This window comes from Ceratina calcarata, unplaced genomic scaffold (assembly GCF_001652005.2).
Source record: "Ceratina calcarata isolate Rehan_Ccalc_2016 unplaced genomic scaffold, ASM165200v1 scaffold25, whole genome shotgun sequence".
Taxonomy (NCBI): domain Eukaryota; kingdom Metazoa; phylum Arthropoda; class Insecta; order Hymenoptera; family Apidae; genus Ceratina; species Ceratina calcarata.
The window spans coordinates 2136722-2153653 of record NW_017147017.1 but is presented as its reverse complement, the minus strand read 5'-3'; the positions used below and the strand labels follow the sequence as shown (position 1 = coordinate 2153653).

At 46.8% G+C, this 16932-nt stretch overlaps 2 protein-coding genes and 1 long non-coding RNA gene across 8 annotated transcripts; 2 read left to right on the top strand and 1 right to left on the bottom strand.

Moving 5' to 3' along the window:
• Positions 1 to 4400: 4400 nt before the first annotated feature.
• LOC113464064 (uncharacterized) lies at positions 4401 to 7066 on the bottom strand. The gene is made up of 3 exons (XR_003388888.1): positions 6981 to 7066; positions 4611 to 4796; positions 4401 to 4483 (listed from the first exon to the last, which is right to left on the bottom strand). It is a non-coding gene; the product is annotated as an uncharacterized LOC113464064 (long non-coding RNA).
• LOC108622876 (uncharacterized) lies at positions 6139 to 11450 on the top strand. Of its 4 annotated transcripts, XM_026811798.1 has the most exons (6): positions 6139 to 7575; positions 7881 to 8018; positions 8110 to 8210; positions 8287 to 8491; positions 8641 to 8763; positions 9278 to 11450. In XM_026811798.1, exons 1-6 carry the CDS (start codon positions 7570 to 7572, stop codon positions 9284 to 9286), a joined length of 582 nt encoding a protein of 193 aa, XP_026667599.1. In that variant the 5' UTR covers positions 6139 to 7569; the 3' UTR covers positions 9287 to 11450. The 4 variants fall into 4 exon arrangements, with proteins under 4 accessions (XP_026667599.1, XP_026667600.1, XP_026667598.1 ...); XM_026811799.1 differs by lacking the exon at positions 9278 to 11450 and having other exon boundaries at positions 6143 to 7575; positions 7914 to 8018; positions 8641 to 8927; XM_026811797.1 differs by lacking the exon at positions 9278 to 11450 and having other exon boundaries at positions 6148 to 7575; positions 8641 to 8927.
• A 647-nt stretch (positions 11451 to 12097) lies between these two features.
• Positions 12098 to 16852, top strand: Pka-C3 (Protein kinase, cAMP-dependent, catalytic subunit 3). 3 transcript variants are annotated; one of them, XM_026811796.1, is made up of 6 exons: positions 13257 to 13275; positions 13627 to 13720; positions 14920 to 15082; positions 15435 to 15698; positions 15776 to 16106; positions 16219 to 16852. In XM_026811796.1, exons 2-6 carry the CDS (start codon positions 13666 to 13668, stop codon positions 16363 to 16365), a joined length of 960 nt encoding a protein of 319 aa, XP_026667597.1. In that variant the 5' UTR covers positions 13257 to 13275; positions 13627 to 13665; the 3' UTR covers positions 16366 to 16852. The 3 variants fall into 3 exon arrangements, with proteins under 3 accessions (XP_017876722.1, XP_026667597.1, XP_026667596.1); XM_018021233.2 differs by lacking the exon at positions 13627 to 13720 and having other exon boundaries at positions 12098 to 13275; XM_026811795.1 differs by lacking the exons at positions 13257 to 13275; positions 13627 to 13720 and adding an exon at positions 13772 to 14662.
• Positions 16853 to 16932: the final 80 nt, after the last annotated feature.

Sequence of the window (16932 nt, the reverse complement as noted above, 5' to 3'; positions counted from 1 at the left end):
ATCGTTCCGCACAGATTTCACTGGCCAAAACCGAATAAAGCACGAACAGTAAGTAATAAGATAAAAGTCTGATAGAAATCATTAATTTCAATGTTGTCGAAGTTAAACCAAATGTCAACGAATTAATCAAACGTAGAAAAGAATCAGTGGAAGAGCATCGCATCTTACAATTAAATATTGACATCGACTTTTGTATTCATAAACAATAAAGGAGGAAATTAGAAGGGTAAGAAATGTAAAAATTTGTCAAAGTTCGATTGCGTCTCGCGTAAAGTTCTTGGCTTTTCGAAGCCATCGTGTAAATTCTATCAGTCTATTTCGCTGTACGCCGCGCGCCGCGGCGGCGGTCTGCGATCATGCCCCACTCCGGCACAGGTACACGTGAAAAGTCACGCTCTGTTGGGTTCAGGTATAGTTAGTTTGTAATATACTGGGTGACTCCTCATCTGACATTTCGAATCGGATTGTACCGCGTCGAATTCTCTTTCGATCCAGTTTGTATCGTCGCGACAAATTGCTTCGTTCAACGAATTTATCGGCAAGCGGCGTAAGCCATAATGGAGAAAGTTCATCGAAGACGCAGCGATCTTTAGCCGGACTTTATTCCGCAGCGAACCGTTTCCTCGTAGAACTGTAACGGGGTCCGGCACACAATCACGCGATCGACATTTTATTGAGAACATAAACGCGCGGGGCAGGCATCGTTAAATAAACCGTGGAAATGCGTTCCCACGAACTACGAATCGTTCGACCGGCAACGTATTATGGTTCGATGCACGTGAAATCATCGGTACCGCGTAAATCGAACGCGTTATTAATATACCACATTTCTGATGTAGCACGAATCTTGTTGCAATTAGCGCGAGGGGCCAACATCTTCTGTTTCTATGTCGCGATGTAGCCGCGGCGGAACACGGACACGGCGCGCGACGAGTCCGAATGGACCTCTAAAATAAACTTCTCCACGTCGAGCCTTCTGAGCGGCGCACGACGTCGAAGAAATAAGAAAAGAAAATAGCAAAGACGAGGGCAATTTAGAAGGTTGCCCGAAAATCAAGTGAGCCGGCGCCACGTGCCCGAAACTTCGGTGCCGTTTCATCATATACTCTTCACCGAAAAACATATTTTTTGATCCCCCTGTACCAATACAAAGCGATGGCATTGTATATATTTTCAATCCCTGTCGGCACAAAACGAGCTACGTATTTTTCTACGTTCCAACTGTTGTAGACGAGCTAGGAATGAAATTTTTAGTAATTCGTAAAATTGAGTAGGTCCGTGATAGGATTCATGATAAGGGGGCCAAACCGATGCTCGCTTAGCGAGCATCACTGTACACAGCGTTCGCCGTGGTCTATTCGCCCATAAATACCGGCGTGAGTCGTGAGTCACACACAACACCACCGACACCGGGTCTTCTCCTTTCCACCTCCTTTTCCATTCCCCTCTGTCCGTTTCGTTCCAGGCCCGTTCTCCCTACCTGTTTGTAATGCCCAGACCTTTCTCCACCGCGTCCCTCATCCACGGCCCGTTCCTGCGGCCGCAGGGGCCGCAGGCTGACTCCCCAGATCGACTGACTGAGCTGACTGTCTTCTACGGCTGGCTGGCTCGGCGTAGCCACCCAGCCGGCCACCTTCCTTCTCTTCCCTGTGTATCGCAGGTCGGCTCGAGTTTACCTGGCGTTACCTGCCAGCCTGCAGCCTCAGTTCACTCACGTCACTTCGAGCAACCGGTTCGCGGAGTCCTCCCGGCTGCGCTCCGCCCGACTTTAAAAGCCTTCCTCTCAAACCTGCCACCTTTTTTCCTTCGTATTATATATATACGCACGTAACGACCGCTCTTCCTCCTGTTCTTCGACCCGTTCCACCCTTGTCCCGCTCTTCTTTCGGTACATCTCCACGTTCCTCTGTCGCTGCTTCCTCGTATTCGCGTGATGTTTTCATCGGGGACAAGAAAATGTACTTATATCGCCTCGTGGTGACTCGCTGATTCGATCAACACCGGATCTAAACTCGAGGGATCGCGTTCGGTACTTCTGCAATCATCTACGCGAATAATATCGCGCTAAGAGATTCGATACTGTGCGGATGCTGCTGAGACTGGCCAAGAGTGAAATGTTGACGGGACTACTCTCGGAGCGGAGGTTTTACTACCACGGACAGTGAGAGAAGGAGAGATACCGAGCCGAAGGTAGAAAAGGTCGTTACCAATGGCGATCGGTACCGAGCATCACCCTCGACACTTTCGACGACGCAACTACGGAGGTATCGGGGGATTTATCTTTCTACAGGTATAAGGATGGGTCGACGAACTATCTTACGATTAACGAACAACTCCGGCAACAGCTCGGACATTTTAATCTGGAGGTCGATGTTGATCCGAAAATGTTTAAAATCCGGCGTCACGAGAACGTTACGATAGTCGTCGCCCACCGTATCGCGTCAATCATTTTTACATGAAACCGTTACTGCTCCGAAACGATTGTTAACCAGTTCCCGCGTCGCGTCGAGTTAAATGTCGCGAGCTTTTTATCGATTGCAACGATCGCCGCGCCGTACCGCGCCGGTGAAATCTATTTCGCTCTGGTACGGGCGAGGGGGCACGTTCCCAACGGTTTCTCTTTCTTATGTGTACCTAAGTAAGATTTTCATCGGGTCACTGTCCTCGGGTACGGTCACCGTTATTTCTCCGCTCCGACCTCGCCACGAGAAAAAACAACGCCGCGCTAAAAAAGATTGCGCAACAGAGAGATTCGAGAGGATTACCGCCGCGGGAAATGAGTTTTCGATTGTAGTACCTCTATTGTTCCATGTGAAACCTCTGAGAGATCGTTCGAGTCGGGGCGGCCGCGCGAGAACCAATAGTAACGTGGAACGCGTCAGTTTCCGTACGCCTCACCTTTGAGGGATTAAGCAACGCGCCGGGTTAATTACGACCGATCACCGAGATGCATCGCGACTAATGAAGAAATCGATCGTATATATGTACGTATAACTGGTATTTGCATACCGTCGCGTGTTGGCTTTCACGCTGAGCGTATCCCGGAATGCAGAGACCAGCGATCTATCGATTTATCACCCGGCAAGAATTCACCCACGTAACGCGGACGGCGGCCACGGTTTCCCGGAGAGCGAATCTATGTCACGATTTAATATGGTTTCGAAAGTCGCGAGCCATCGGGTTTATATCCACGCCGCGGTTTCAGGCTCGCCCGGTATTTTATTGTCTCGAAGCCGCGCGTCCCTCCGTTCTCTTAATACGCCAATCGTTTTATTTTTCTTCTCACCCTAGATCGTCGTTCCCATTGCGATGAAATCCTTCCGTCATGCCGTCCAAGCGTTCCCCGTTCGATCGTTCACCCCCTTCTTTCTTCCTCGTTGCTTCTCTCTTCTGCTTGCGTCGTCGCGGTACCACCGTAGGTCCACCTGCGTTTCTTTCTCCTCGTCTCTCCTTCTCTTTTTTTTTTTTCTCATTTCAGCAACACCGAATAACGCTTGACGATCGGTAGCGCTCGATAAGAGCGCGGTGCAACGACATTGACATTCCAGAGATTACACACGGAAGGCGAGGCACCATCCTCTTCGAATTAGCGTTCGGGATCATTATACCTAGCTACTATCACGGGGTACGACTCGATCGCGCTCGCGTTCCCGCCGTTTTGTAAGCATTGCGCAATAAAACGACGGAAAATAACTATGAATAAGAAAACGTGGCAGTTTGACGAAGGTCAGTAAAGAAACGCAACAGGAGTGTGTAATGCAATAAACAGCACGCGTGACCGGGGCGACGGGCAAGAAAATGCACGCTAACGCTTCGCCTGTATATTCCACGCCACGTTATTATCGTACCCTATCGTGTCGTGACGTGCGTGTGCTTTTTTGTTTTCACGCGCTCTCTCTCTCTCTCTCTCTCTCTCTCTCTCTCTCTCTCTTTCTCTCTCTTTCTCTTCCACTTAAATAATGTATTGCACCTACGTTCGATTCGATCCGAGCAACGATCGTGAAACCTGCGACCCGCGACAAATCGCGACCGACGATTGACCGGACCGCGAGATTTAGATACGAAACGGAGTTGTTATTGCTTTTTATTAACTTTTAGTATTAATAAATATTTAATCACTTGCACGAAAGCCAAAGGCCACGTCTCTTAGGGATGATAAATGGGATAAACTGATTTCTTTCTTTCGTTTAACGGAAACAGGAATAGTGGGTTAAGAGAGATTACGGGTTTGACGAGGTCGAATCCCGCGAAAAATTCTTCTTACTGGCAAAAACATCGGCGGAAAGCCGCGATATTCTCTTGGGAGCGGGTTAAGAGATAAGGGCACTAAGTGAAACCGGCAGTTTTCTACTCGACGCCGACGTATAACTCGTTTCGAATACGTATTTATTACAGCTTTTCCTTTACCTGCTTTCAGTCACGGGAACCGTTCTTCATTATAAACAGACTGACCCGTAAGAAACTTGCAGTAGCCTCGTCGATCCTGTTCGCAAAAATGTCGCCGACAATTATTATTTATAACAAGTAACAGCGATCTGGTGATAAATAAAAGTTAGAGAACAAACGTTTCAAGGCGAGACAAATCACGCCTTGTAGAAGACATAATTTACCGTTGAAAAACCGTAGAACTATAACTTGCGGCCTCGTAAATCGTATCTGCACAGCATTCCGCCGTTGCCGTCGCGAGAACTAGTAAAAGAATGTTGCGTAGTCTGAGATTATCGATAGCGGTTACGTTACTCCGCGACACGCGCACAATGCTTCCCCTTTATGCGTTCGAGATGATAACACGTATTCTGAAATTAAGAAAAATTATCTCCTAGAGTTCCCCAGTGGTTTTCTTACGGTTCGGAGCCGAAGGGGAACGAAACTCGAGAGACATCGCCGGGACGGACTATTATTTGCCGTGGCACGTCGGTGTCCCGATGTTCGAGCCCAGGCGTGAGAACCGGAATGATAGCATGACCGGAAGAGCGGCTTGAGAACTGAAGAGAGCTGCGGATAGTCGTTGAAGAATCGCAGGTATACATGTACATACATACCGCTCTATCTACGGCGCACTGAGAAGATTCGAATCGTGAGAACCAGACGGGAAAACACGGCAGCCGGGTTCGCTTGCATACCAGACCGTACCATCTTTATAATAAATCACTGGAATCCGCTCTCCGATTGAATTAATACTTGCAAATTAAGCCGCGTAACGATCCTCTCCGCCTACTCGTACGTCGGACAAGTTAGATATGGGACGAAAAACGTAGAGAGGCTTTTGATCGAGCACACCCGCAATAAATTTCACAACGTGCCTTCCTGGACCATTCATAATCGATTGTTTAGCGCAGTGACAGTGCGTTATCTGTCTATCGGCCTCGGCGCTCTCCATTCGACCGTGGGAAATCGTGATTCATCGCGGTACGTAAAGAAACTAGAGAAAAAAGAATGAGAAGAAGTGGACAGATCGAGGGAAAATTCAGGAGCTTGACGAATCGGGGAACGAAATTGAGGAACCGTATTGTACGAGTAACGGAGGTGTTAAAATCTGTAGGCGAGCGAGACGACGACGACGACGACGCGGGGTAGAGGAGTGATGGGAAATCGGTGGAATCGAAGGACGGGAACAGTTGGTGAACGCTTGGCGAACGAATCGTGGCAGATACAGCGAACACGGCTTCCGGGAAGGATCGTTGTTCCGTGACGGAAGAGGCAGGAGGAGAGAAAGAAACAGTCGACAATGCCCTGGCCCTGAATTATCCACGAACAATCCGTTCCCTCGCCGCTGTCCTCTCTTTCTTGCCCGTCTCTCGATTCGTGAAACGCATTTTTCAGGCGCACGTACCTCGTCGTACACGTCGAATTCTACTAATGGAATCGGTCATCTGGCTATAAAAATATCGCATAAATTTCGGACAGCGTAGATTTTTTTTTTTTATGGGTCGTGTTTTATCTTCTTTCGTCGAACGGAAGACACGCAGAGAACGAACACCGGGCTTGGATTCTGTAAATGGCACTGGAAGAATTCACGGGGGATTTGAGAAACGGACCCGTGGAGCTCCCGTGTCATACACAGCGTCCAGCTCTGCAGCATGCACAAATCGAAAGGGGATCGGTTTCCATAATTTACTGCAAGGTACTCACAATCGAACCGAGCGGTCGGTTTCTAAATATCAAGCGAATCGTGTTCGAGAGTGGTTCACGATTCTCACGAAGCCGACTGGAATAGCTGACGATCCCGGAAATCGTCGGACGTCGACGCGTTTACGTAACCAACCAGTATCAGCGTGGCTAGGTAATAAGGCGAGAGATCAGGCTGCGCCCGAGATAAGAGATCGTTAACGTTGTACCGGAGGAGTCCGGTCGCTCGAATTTCTTTACCAGTAAGAAGCTACCGTGGCTACAAGCTTAAATCGTGAATCAGCAACGAACGGGCGCGCGCTCGTTCCGCGCCGAGGTGGAATGTGAAAAAGCGGGGTCACAAAAACCGCGAAAACCGACGTTTTTTAACGTGATAACGTTTCGCGTTCATGGTTGATTTCTCGCCGTGGCCGCGTTTACATGCGCCTAGTCGCGACTTGGCAACAGCCTTCTCCGCGCGGACGGAAACCCGACGCGGTGGCGAACGCGTAGATGATGCGATGCGATTCGCACGAGTAATACGGAATCGCGCATTTGTCGAACGAGAAATGCCTGTCCACGAGGAACAGGAGAGGAGCGCGGGACGAGAGCCCGTACCGTAGCCAACCGGAAACGCAGCTCGATCAGGCGAGAGAAGAAAGTGTCGGAGAAAAAGGCTGCGACACAGTGTCGAGCCTCGCGGATCGATTCGCGACGCGGCTCGACGCGCAACACCTGTCGCGCGAGTTCACCGACTAAGTGCATTCTTTCTTCCCTTCATTGTCCCGTCCGTCGTCGAAGCGTTCGGGGAATATCATTTGTATCCCGTTCCTACGCGTCATCCTATTACCGGTGGATTTGTTAAAACTTACCGCGTAGCTTGCAGTTTAAGGGAGTCCCGAGTTCCAACCACTTGACTTTCGCTGCGAAACGACTGCAGACATTTTGTTGAAGTTGTTAACCAAGTGGGGAAAAATGAACAGGGAAATATTATTTATCTTCTAAAAGGGAAATAAGGAGTACAACTAGATGAAACGTGCTTGAATTAATGAGCAACGAAATGAGACATCATATTGACAACGTTTGATTAACTGTTGCGTCACACCTGTTGCTGACCGTACTCGAACCACGTGACGGCAGTGGCCGTGAAAAGATTTTCTCATTGTGTCCCGACACTACTGTATCGATCGCGTGGACGAGCCTGGCTGAACGATGTTCGTGCTGTAACGATCAAACAACCGTATATGTACATGTACCATTATTAGATATATCCGTTACACACGCACGTGTGAAAACATAGGGGCGACGCACGAAACGATAGTCGACCGATGCAAATTGTTTCCGTATTTTACCAACGAAAATTAAAGCTACGATTTCCACGCCAACTGGAGAAGCGGATGACAAATGGTCCCAAAGCGTCCCCGTCGATTTCCTAAGCTATAATTAGGGTGGCTTATCGTCATGCAGGTGAGGCACTTTGTACGTTCGCATTTACACACGGTATCTCCCCCGTCAACTACTGATAATTCCTTCATTTCTGCTTCTTTTTTATACGTCATTGAACATGCCGGCAAGTCGATTCACTTATTTATGTGCAACACGTATATTTAAGTAATCATAGAGTTTGAGTCAAAGAATGCTTCTTTAAATACCCACGACCTCTAGTCATTTTGCAGTCCTCGACCCTTTCCTCTTATCAATATAAATAGATACTTTTGATAGCCATTGTCGATAAAGCACCTCACCGTTTGATCGTGCTTACGTCCCGGTAGGAATCTCTCGATCTCATTGTTCGTGGGCAGCAGGGCAGAAAGCAGCGCTTCCGGTTTCATGTTGGCTCGGAACGGACAACGGGGGCTCGGTTGGATCCTCGCTGGGTTCCCAGCCAAACACCTGCAACGTTTCAACAGGTAAAACGATCAAGGCCGAAAAGGGATACCCGGCCCGGTTATCCACACGTCTCGCCAGTAAAAATCCAACGTAACGTTGCGTGTTTTATAGGCCTGTGTCACGTTCCTCGTTACGCAACGAGAAAAGCGACGCACGAAACGACAGACACGAGTCCGAGACGTAAAAACGAGCGACAAATTGTCTTGCGAATCGTGAGTAAAACTTCTAAAGCAAACCTTTCGGTATAAGAATATCGTGCCGTAAACGTAAGCGTCATTATTTTTACAGCCACCGTGCTCGGGCACGTCGCCATTATACAATGGAAAACTGTCGTGGGCACCGGAAACTGGCGAGGGTATCGCCGAAACCGGAAGTCACCGTGGGACCGCGTGGATACTTGAAAATATCCCGTGGAACCTCGCGTTCCCTGGGAACAGACAGTTTGACACATGCTCGCTCATCTTTGCCTTTCATACGCGTAACACTCATTAGTGTAAGTCGAATATGCTGACGGGTAATGCCCGTGTAATTCGTTCACGATCTGGTCTCGAACTGTTCTGCTTTTCGTATACACGTGCCGTGTTACGGTACATTACTGGTATTTAAGAAAATAGGATATTGAACGATAATAATTCGGATTAGATATTCACGAACGCGCCCATCCGCTTCCGAGTACGTGTGCAACCCACACGCGCTTACCCGCCCATGCTACGTCATCAGAGGATGGTAACCTTTATTATTCACGAAACTTATCTTTATGGCAAGGTGAGTAACACCTCCATAGTCACTCCGGTCCCATAACAATGGGCGAAGTTGGTCAAAGGCGCGTCTACCTTTTACCGTTCAGGCACCGTGAATGCGTAGTCATACTTCGAAAATTCGTCGTTTGCAAATCAGTAATCAGATTAATAAATCATTGTACTCCGAAATTGGCCAGAAATGGAAATCGTTTTTTCCAGCAGTAAATGAAGGGACGCTTGAATTATCGTTTAAGAATGTATTGGCTATACAGTCAATTCCAAAAGTTTATGTACTTTAGAAAAATGCATTTCCTATAATTAAAAAGAAATCACTGATTACCATAAGAGTATAGATGCAAATTTCAAGTCACTATAATTTTTCAAGAAATCCATGAATTGATTTAAAATTTTGCAGGTAGCTTTTTAATAGTAATAGGAATCTATAATAACAAATTCAATATGCTAGCATTGTATAGCCTATACATCCTTAATGAGAAGCTTAAATTGGTTGATTAGATGGATATTTCCTCGTTTTTTAGACGGGTTAGAACAAATGCCGAGTTGATTCGCATCCAGAACTCGTGGGCGAACACGGACGTCATTAGACGCTCGCGACATCCTCGTCCTTGGACGACGGACGATATTTCTGCGGATAGAGAAGAGCGAATTGTCCGTCCGGTCTTCCGTCAGTGTCAATGTCTGGTCAGCGAAATTGTTCGCGCGTGCCGTCGTCGCCGCGACGCGCCGTTCCAGATGCGCCGCGCCGCCCAAAATGTAAAAATAATCGAGGAACTTATAACGCGGTCCCAATGGTGCCGTCTTAAAATGAAAACTCTCGTCCTACCGATTCGATTTTATTTATCACCGCCGCGTTTTAGCTTGACGTGTCATTAATGCTCGAGGAACATTCGATTTTAACTATCGGTAATAAAAAGGATAAATATTGACGTGCAGGCGAGATCAAAGTGCGTAACAGATATGTGTACATCAGCGAATTTTATGGCCGTCCCTCCGCGACCTAACAGTATGACGAGTGTAATTTTTCGAATTTCTGCTAGAAGCATGGGCATAGCTCATTGTCTACCCACTTAAAAAATTTCAATTTGCTTTTTTAATCATAAGAAAATACAAATTTGCCTTCTGTGCGAGGCTTAACGTGAGTCCAAATATTAAAATACACGAGAAGAACGTAGGAAGAGTAAAAAAAAACGTTTAATCTTGGCTCTGGAGTAGAAACAGCGTATCTGCGAGCGACTAGTTCGACGATCGAAACACGATCGTGACCACTTAGGTCAGGTAATAAAGAGAGTGACACTTGATTGCATGGCTGGATAGAAATTATACGACACTTATCGGGCGATCGTTTAATTGAGATTCGATTTGCATCGATGATTTTTATCGTGAACGGAAGGACATTCGTGTAGATGTTAATAGAAAATGCAATGGTTCTAAAGAAAACAACGACACTTGAGGAAACGCGGGGAGCATGTAATTAGAGACTCCTGGCAAGGAGTGAGTCTATGAAATAGATTCCCGGAAGCTATTATTTTCATTTCGGTTATTAACGACTGGCTGCAGCACAGTGAAAACCTCGGTGGCACGTCATCCTCTCGATTCGACACGATAATACGTTCAATCATGCGATCGCATTCATTAAACACTGGCAGAGAAATGACGCGCTTCGAACAACTTTTTTGTTAAATTACTCGGACGATGTACCTCGTAATTTTCTTTCAGGCTGGATTAGATAATCGATCGGACGCACGCGTTTCGCGAAGTAAACGGTGAATCGTACTGGCATGCCGATGATAACGCGTCCCCGCATTATTATTAGATTCGTAAATATTAAAGTACCAGCATCATCTTTATTTATAGGTGGTTGCACGTTGTTCGTATCGCAATAAGAACTATAAATTCGTATCGCATTCGTGAACGATTATACTTGTCTTCTTTCGAGTCTGCTCCGAAATCGTCCAAATTTCGTACGTCGTCCGTCCGGAGACAAAGACCGAGCTTTCAGACTGATTTGTTGGTTTCAAGGAAAGCAGGCAATAAAGAACGCAATGAATTGATTTTAAATTTTCCTCGGTGCTCTCTCGACTCGAATTGAATTAACGGTTCTATGCTTCATGCTCGAGAAATTCTTCTTCCTATAGCCGTTACCATTATTTTGTCTATGGCATGAAAATGTGCTTATGTCTGTAGGATTCGTTCTCTAAAGCATGATCTTATAGGGTTGAATTTTCTCTGTAAGATTAGGATACTTTCTACACAAACTTAGGATAAGGAAAATTTCTAAAAGATTATCATTCATTTTTGTATACGATCGATTTTGGACAAGGTGGAAAGATGATGTAGTGTATATATATATATAACTGCGAGCATGGTGAAGATTTATAGCGATCGGAGACGTATCGTGTGAGAGTCGAAAAGGAAATGCGTCTGGAAGGTGGCCAGATACAAAAATAAGCCGAATTTCGACGGATTCGCCAATCATCAGCGACCACTTCGCATCCACGTGTAATACACGCGGTTTACAACTCGTTTTTCTCATCAATATCCCATCGGTAATTTAAGATCGACCGGGATGCCTGAGGAAAAGTCTCAGCGATCGAGTAATAAAGCTTAAGATGAATGACAATTTACACTTATCAGAGAACAACGATCGCCTGTTCTATTCTTGTAAAAATAAAGTTTCTTTATGAAACGGTACGATTTCTATATGTAAATTCATCCTACGCATCCACGCACGATCTCTGATTCATAAGATCGATTTAAAGAGCTGGGAACTCCGTCGAGTCATTCTTCTTACAATTAGACACTCGACAAATCGTCCACGAAGAAAGAACGTTCAGTATTTGTTTTTAATCCATGCTGACGATTCATTCGTTTGGTACTCTGGTTACGCGACTCGAAGTCGGGGTCCATTTGACGAGTGTTTGTCTTGTCAGCTGTGCTGGAGATCCTTGAAACGACACGACTTCTGTTCCGCGGCTGAGAAGCCTAACATTCGCCAAGTGGAATTCAGCCGTTCTACGGGTTCTACGATGACGGCGCGATTTCATTCCGCGTTTGCCGACCGTATTTTTAAATGCCGCCTTTTATCTCCGCGGCCAGCCGCGAATCTTCCGCGATCGTCGCCTATAAATCACTCCGGTCGGAACGGAGCGCTACGGAAAGAGGAGAGAGGAAGCCTGGAGCAGCGAGAGATGTGTTCTCGGGCTCAAAGTGAGAGTCGTGCCGGTGTCGGCACGGGAGGTGGGAGTGAAACGCGGTGAAAAGGGATGGAGGGATAAAGGGGGCAAGGGGTGGGGGAGAGGGAGAGGGAAAGAGAGAGAGTGAGTAAGACAGGATGGGTGGGTGTATGTCAGAGAGGGGGACAAGAGAAGGATGGAGAGAGCATTTTGAGACCCCTCGGTGACCAGTTTAGTTCTGCTTGGCATTCGAACCGCACCAGAGATCATGTGACAAAAAACGAGCTCGATACTTCGCGCAGATTTCGAGATCCAAGATCGTTCGCCGAGATCGTCGCCGGATCGTCATTAAACGGTGGCCCGTCGATCGATCGCGACAGACAGCTCGCGCCGATCACGTGCGACGATTAGTGTCTGTGAACTTGTTCCTGTGACCTGCACGACTCGTTTTTGTGTTATAATCGCGCACGTGTTCGTCGGGATCGTCGATTATTATTCCCCCTTTCCTCCCTCTCTCTTTTTTCTTAAACATCGTATTTACGAACATCGTGCGCTCTCACTGAGTCAGAGTGTTAAAAGAAATCGATCGACGATACGCGTCGGCGAAGGGAACGAGTAGGAATTCCTTTTCCGCGTTTCAACCGAGAAACCATCAACGATGACCGATTCCGAAATTGTGCAGCAGCGATCGTGACGACACACGCAACACGTGCACTCCGTTTAAATCAACAAACGCAGCAGGCCACGTAAAAAAAGACGGCCTGCATACGTTAAAGAGGAAAGTGTTACCTCCTCCTCTCTCGCCGCTGCTCGGTGAACGCTCACCGCGAATGACACTTGTGAAATCATCGTACACATTTTCACCGCTCCGAGCAGCGTTCCGTGGAAAAGAGGGTCGTTGACAGCACCACGCGCGATAAATATACCGTTGCGAGCTTACAACACGACGACGTCTGGCCCGATCTTCTTCTCTTTCTTTCTTCTGTCGGCCAAAACTTTTTCTCCGCGCCGCCGTGCCGTCTTCGCCGATTCGTTGGAAATCGCACGCTTATGCGCGAACTTCGTACTCTTTACTCATGCTCGTTATACTCGAGAAGAATACAGCGAAATATGAGGTCGACCGGTTGGCACACGGTCTAAGAATACGTACCGCGAGGGGTCCGTTTGGACGTGTCCAACGCGTCGCGGGCTAGGAAATAAATCAGCAACTTTCTCCGAACGCTGCGCCGTCGACGACAGTAGCTCGTAAAGCATGTCGGGTGACACGACGTCCGACGAGGAGGGATCGCAGGAGGATTCAACGCGGTACGATATAGACGATTTAGAGATGATCAAGACCATAGGTAAGCTATACTTAGATTCCATCCTTGCACCTATTCCTCGTTGATCGCCCATATCAAACAGCTTTCTATTCGTCTTATCGATAGACTAAGAGATCCATCAAGGTGAACTCATTGCTTTCCTTTCACACGATTAGCAGATCAAATTGATAGCATTGTTTTAATTAATTATGGCCATTGCCATTAGATGAGTAAAATTATATTCAGATACCTTGGGAATCATCTCGTTACTTTCCTTTCATACAATCGACACATTGTACGAGTATTTATTAAATTAATTAGCCGACGATCAACGCTTGTACCGTACGTGATGAACGGCTGTTTGCAACCTGTTGAGATTAATTTGAAATGCAGATAAATGTTCGTTACACGCCGCTGATTTTCCGCGAGAAAATGTCAAGGGAAGAAGGCGAACTACCCTCGAAGCTTGGAAGTGGGCCATTGGAAAGTAAGAGACGGCACCGTAGTTTAGGATGTATATTTAACTGCTCGTTAAGTTCGAGTTACACGGGATCGGTTGGGCTTAGGTGTTTTGCAGTCTAATTTTCAATCGTTCGCGTGTTGCGAAACGAGAATGGCCAAACTGCCGCAACCAAAACGAGAACTCTGATTCGCAATAGCAAAAACACGAAACTCTCGTCGACAGGTAGTTTCTCTTGGATTAGCCTAATCCCGCAACGCGAGAAACGTCAGGCTCGTTGAATAACGGCGACCAGCGAAAAGAAGAGAAAATAAATTTCTGGCATCGATCCTCGATCGTTCCATTTACATCAAACTGCGATAGCACGCGCGTTAACCGAAGATCGATCAGGACAGATGCGCGGACCCGCTTCTTTCCAAGACGTAAAACAAGTTTTGGACGGACACCAAAATCTTCACTCTCGAGCGACCATCTGGAAAAAGAGCAACGCGCCGAGGGGAAACGTCTGGCGCATGTAATTCGACCGAAGTAACCATTGCGATAAATGAACGATGTTACTTGAATTACGCGTGTCACTTGAAAATTCCCTGCCTATTCTTAGCGTCGACCGTAACTCACTTTCGACGATAATAAAATCTCTGATAAGATATGACCGGATTAAGTCGGATAACTTATTTCATTCATCGGTTAGAAGAAACGACAATTCCGTGGCGGTCAGATAAATATTTAAAGTGCCGTACGACGGGAACATCTCGTCGTTCTGTCATCGACACCTGTTCTCAGCTGTCGCTGGCAACCACCGCGATCGCTTCACGGGTCGCGCGACACGGCTTCGCCCCTTGTCTGCCAATTTTGTCGCATTTATAATGATCGCCTGCCCCTCGCAGAACGCGTGCAATTTGCCAGTTAATTTCGGCACGAACCGCTGCGGATCGTCGGCCATCGTTGCATCGTCGTTAATTGGTTGTGGTACGTCGAGCAAACTAACTTTACGGGTTTCACCTGCACCCGTGGGAAAACACGTTAGACGGACCGATCACGTGACCGAGGAGAACGTCGATAATAATTATTGACGTTTATGTCAAACGAGTTCCCGTCATGCCTTATTAATAATCGCGACTATTAATTGATATGGCGATATTTAATTTTCTTCTCCAATAAATAATTATTAATAATTACCGGTTTATCCTGGAGTGTTAATGAATTCGGTGACTGTTTATTCTCAGGCACGGGTACTTTCGGCAGGGTGGTACTCTGCAGGCATCAGGGTACTCCCTTGGCCTTGAAGATCCTGTCGATGGTGGATGTGATCAGACTGAAGCAAGTGGAACACGTGCGAAACGAGATCACCGTGTTGAAAGAGGTCAAACATCCCTTTATCGTGAACATGTAAGTCGGATTTGCTTTCTCCTTTCTCCGTTCCGATCGCCTGACAGGTCTTCAGCACACAATGCTTTCCCGGACGGGAGAGAACCGTTGCTCGTGACGACACGTGCCAGGTGTCTGGTACGATCAAGAAAGTTTGTCGGTCGAATAAAGGTATTTAAAGAAAGCGTGACTAATTGTAATTATAAGAGCGGCCAGGCTATTGTTAATTATTCGATTTGCATAATAAATACCTTTTGCTCAATTACCTACCGTAAGAAACGGAAATTATCTTTGTACAAATGCAAGAAAAACAATAGAGAGCCTTTCGCTTTTCGTCAAATAAAATTGTTTCGGATCGTCGTATCGGTTTCAGGCTTTGGAGCGGAAGAGACGAGGCGAGAGTGTACATGTTGCTCGAGTTCGTGGCCGGCGGCGAACTTTTCTCTTATTTGAGAGCGGCCGGTCGATTCTCCGGGCCCACCAGCTGTTTCTACGCGGCGGAGATTGTCTGCGCGCTGGAGTACCTGCACAGCAAACATATCGTTTACAGAGACCTGAAGCCCGAGAACCTCCTGTTGGACAGCCAGGGTCATTTAAAGATCACGGACTTCGGTTTCTCCAAGAAACTCACCGACAGGTGCATACCTCGGCATACCATGTTCGCGCGATGTTCACCTTTACTGAGAATGGCAATTGTCTGAATCATGCTTGCAGAACGTGGACTCTGTGCGGCACACCCGAGTATTTGGCGCCAGAAATAATTCAAAGCAAAGGGCATAATAAGGCGGTGGACTGGTGGGCGCTCGGTGTTCTGATCTACGAGATGTTAGCCGGTTTCCCGCCGTTCTTCGATGACAATCCCTTCGGCATCTACGAGAAGATCCTCAGCGGTAGGATAGAGTGGCCAAAGCACATGGACCCGATTGCCAAGGACCTGATTAAGAAGCTTCTGGTCGCGGATAGAACGAAGAGGCTAGGAAACATGAGACAAGGAGCTGACGACGTGAAGAGGCATCGTTGGTTCAAATTGGTGGAGTGGACAGTGGTAATTTTTTCGAATTCTCATCTGTGGTCGGATCGATTGGAGATTATTATCTAGACAACAGAATCGTATCTTTCATTCAAGAAGAGTTTCGACGTAATTCTTTTGCTAACAGGTTCCCCAAAGAGCTTTAAATCCACCGGTAAGGCCGCGAGTAAAAGCGCCAGGCGACCCAAGCTGTTTCGACGATTATCCTGAAACCGATTGGCGTTCGCAACCTCCCTTGCCACCGGAACAACTGGCTCTGTTTCAAGATTTCTAAAAAGGACATGATGGAGACACGTTCGGATCGTGCCAAGCATTCATTGACGCAAGCTCGTCAGCTCGAGAGCTTCCGCGTCGGGATGAGGGCACTTTCAATGCAAATTGTCGCTTACGTTCGAACTGGAGTTTGCTCTTATTTTGTACATAGCTGTCTTCATTTTTTTATTATGTTACGCATCGTTTTATTTATTTGTACTCTTTACATAGATCGTAGACTATTCTTTTCTTTTCGTTGTTTTATGCTGTAAATAAAGAGAAAGCGAGCGAGAGGCTGCAAGTTCGTTGAAACACCAGACAGTGATTGTTTGAAATGAAGATCATTGGACAGATGCGACTGTGTATGTATGTTCCTACCGATGGAAGCGTTGACAGAAATAATACATAATTTTGTATGAAGTTTGTAAGAAAAATGTGTAAAGTATAGTAACCATCGTGCGACGCTACATGTCGGATAAGAATTAAATTGTGAATTTTTTAAACTTTAATCGGTTGCTCGTAGACCGATGAGAATTATTTATCACATGAAACCGACCTTTCAGCGAATCACAAGCTGTTGGCGTTTAAT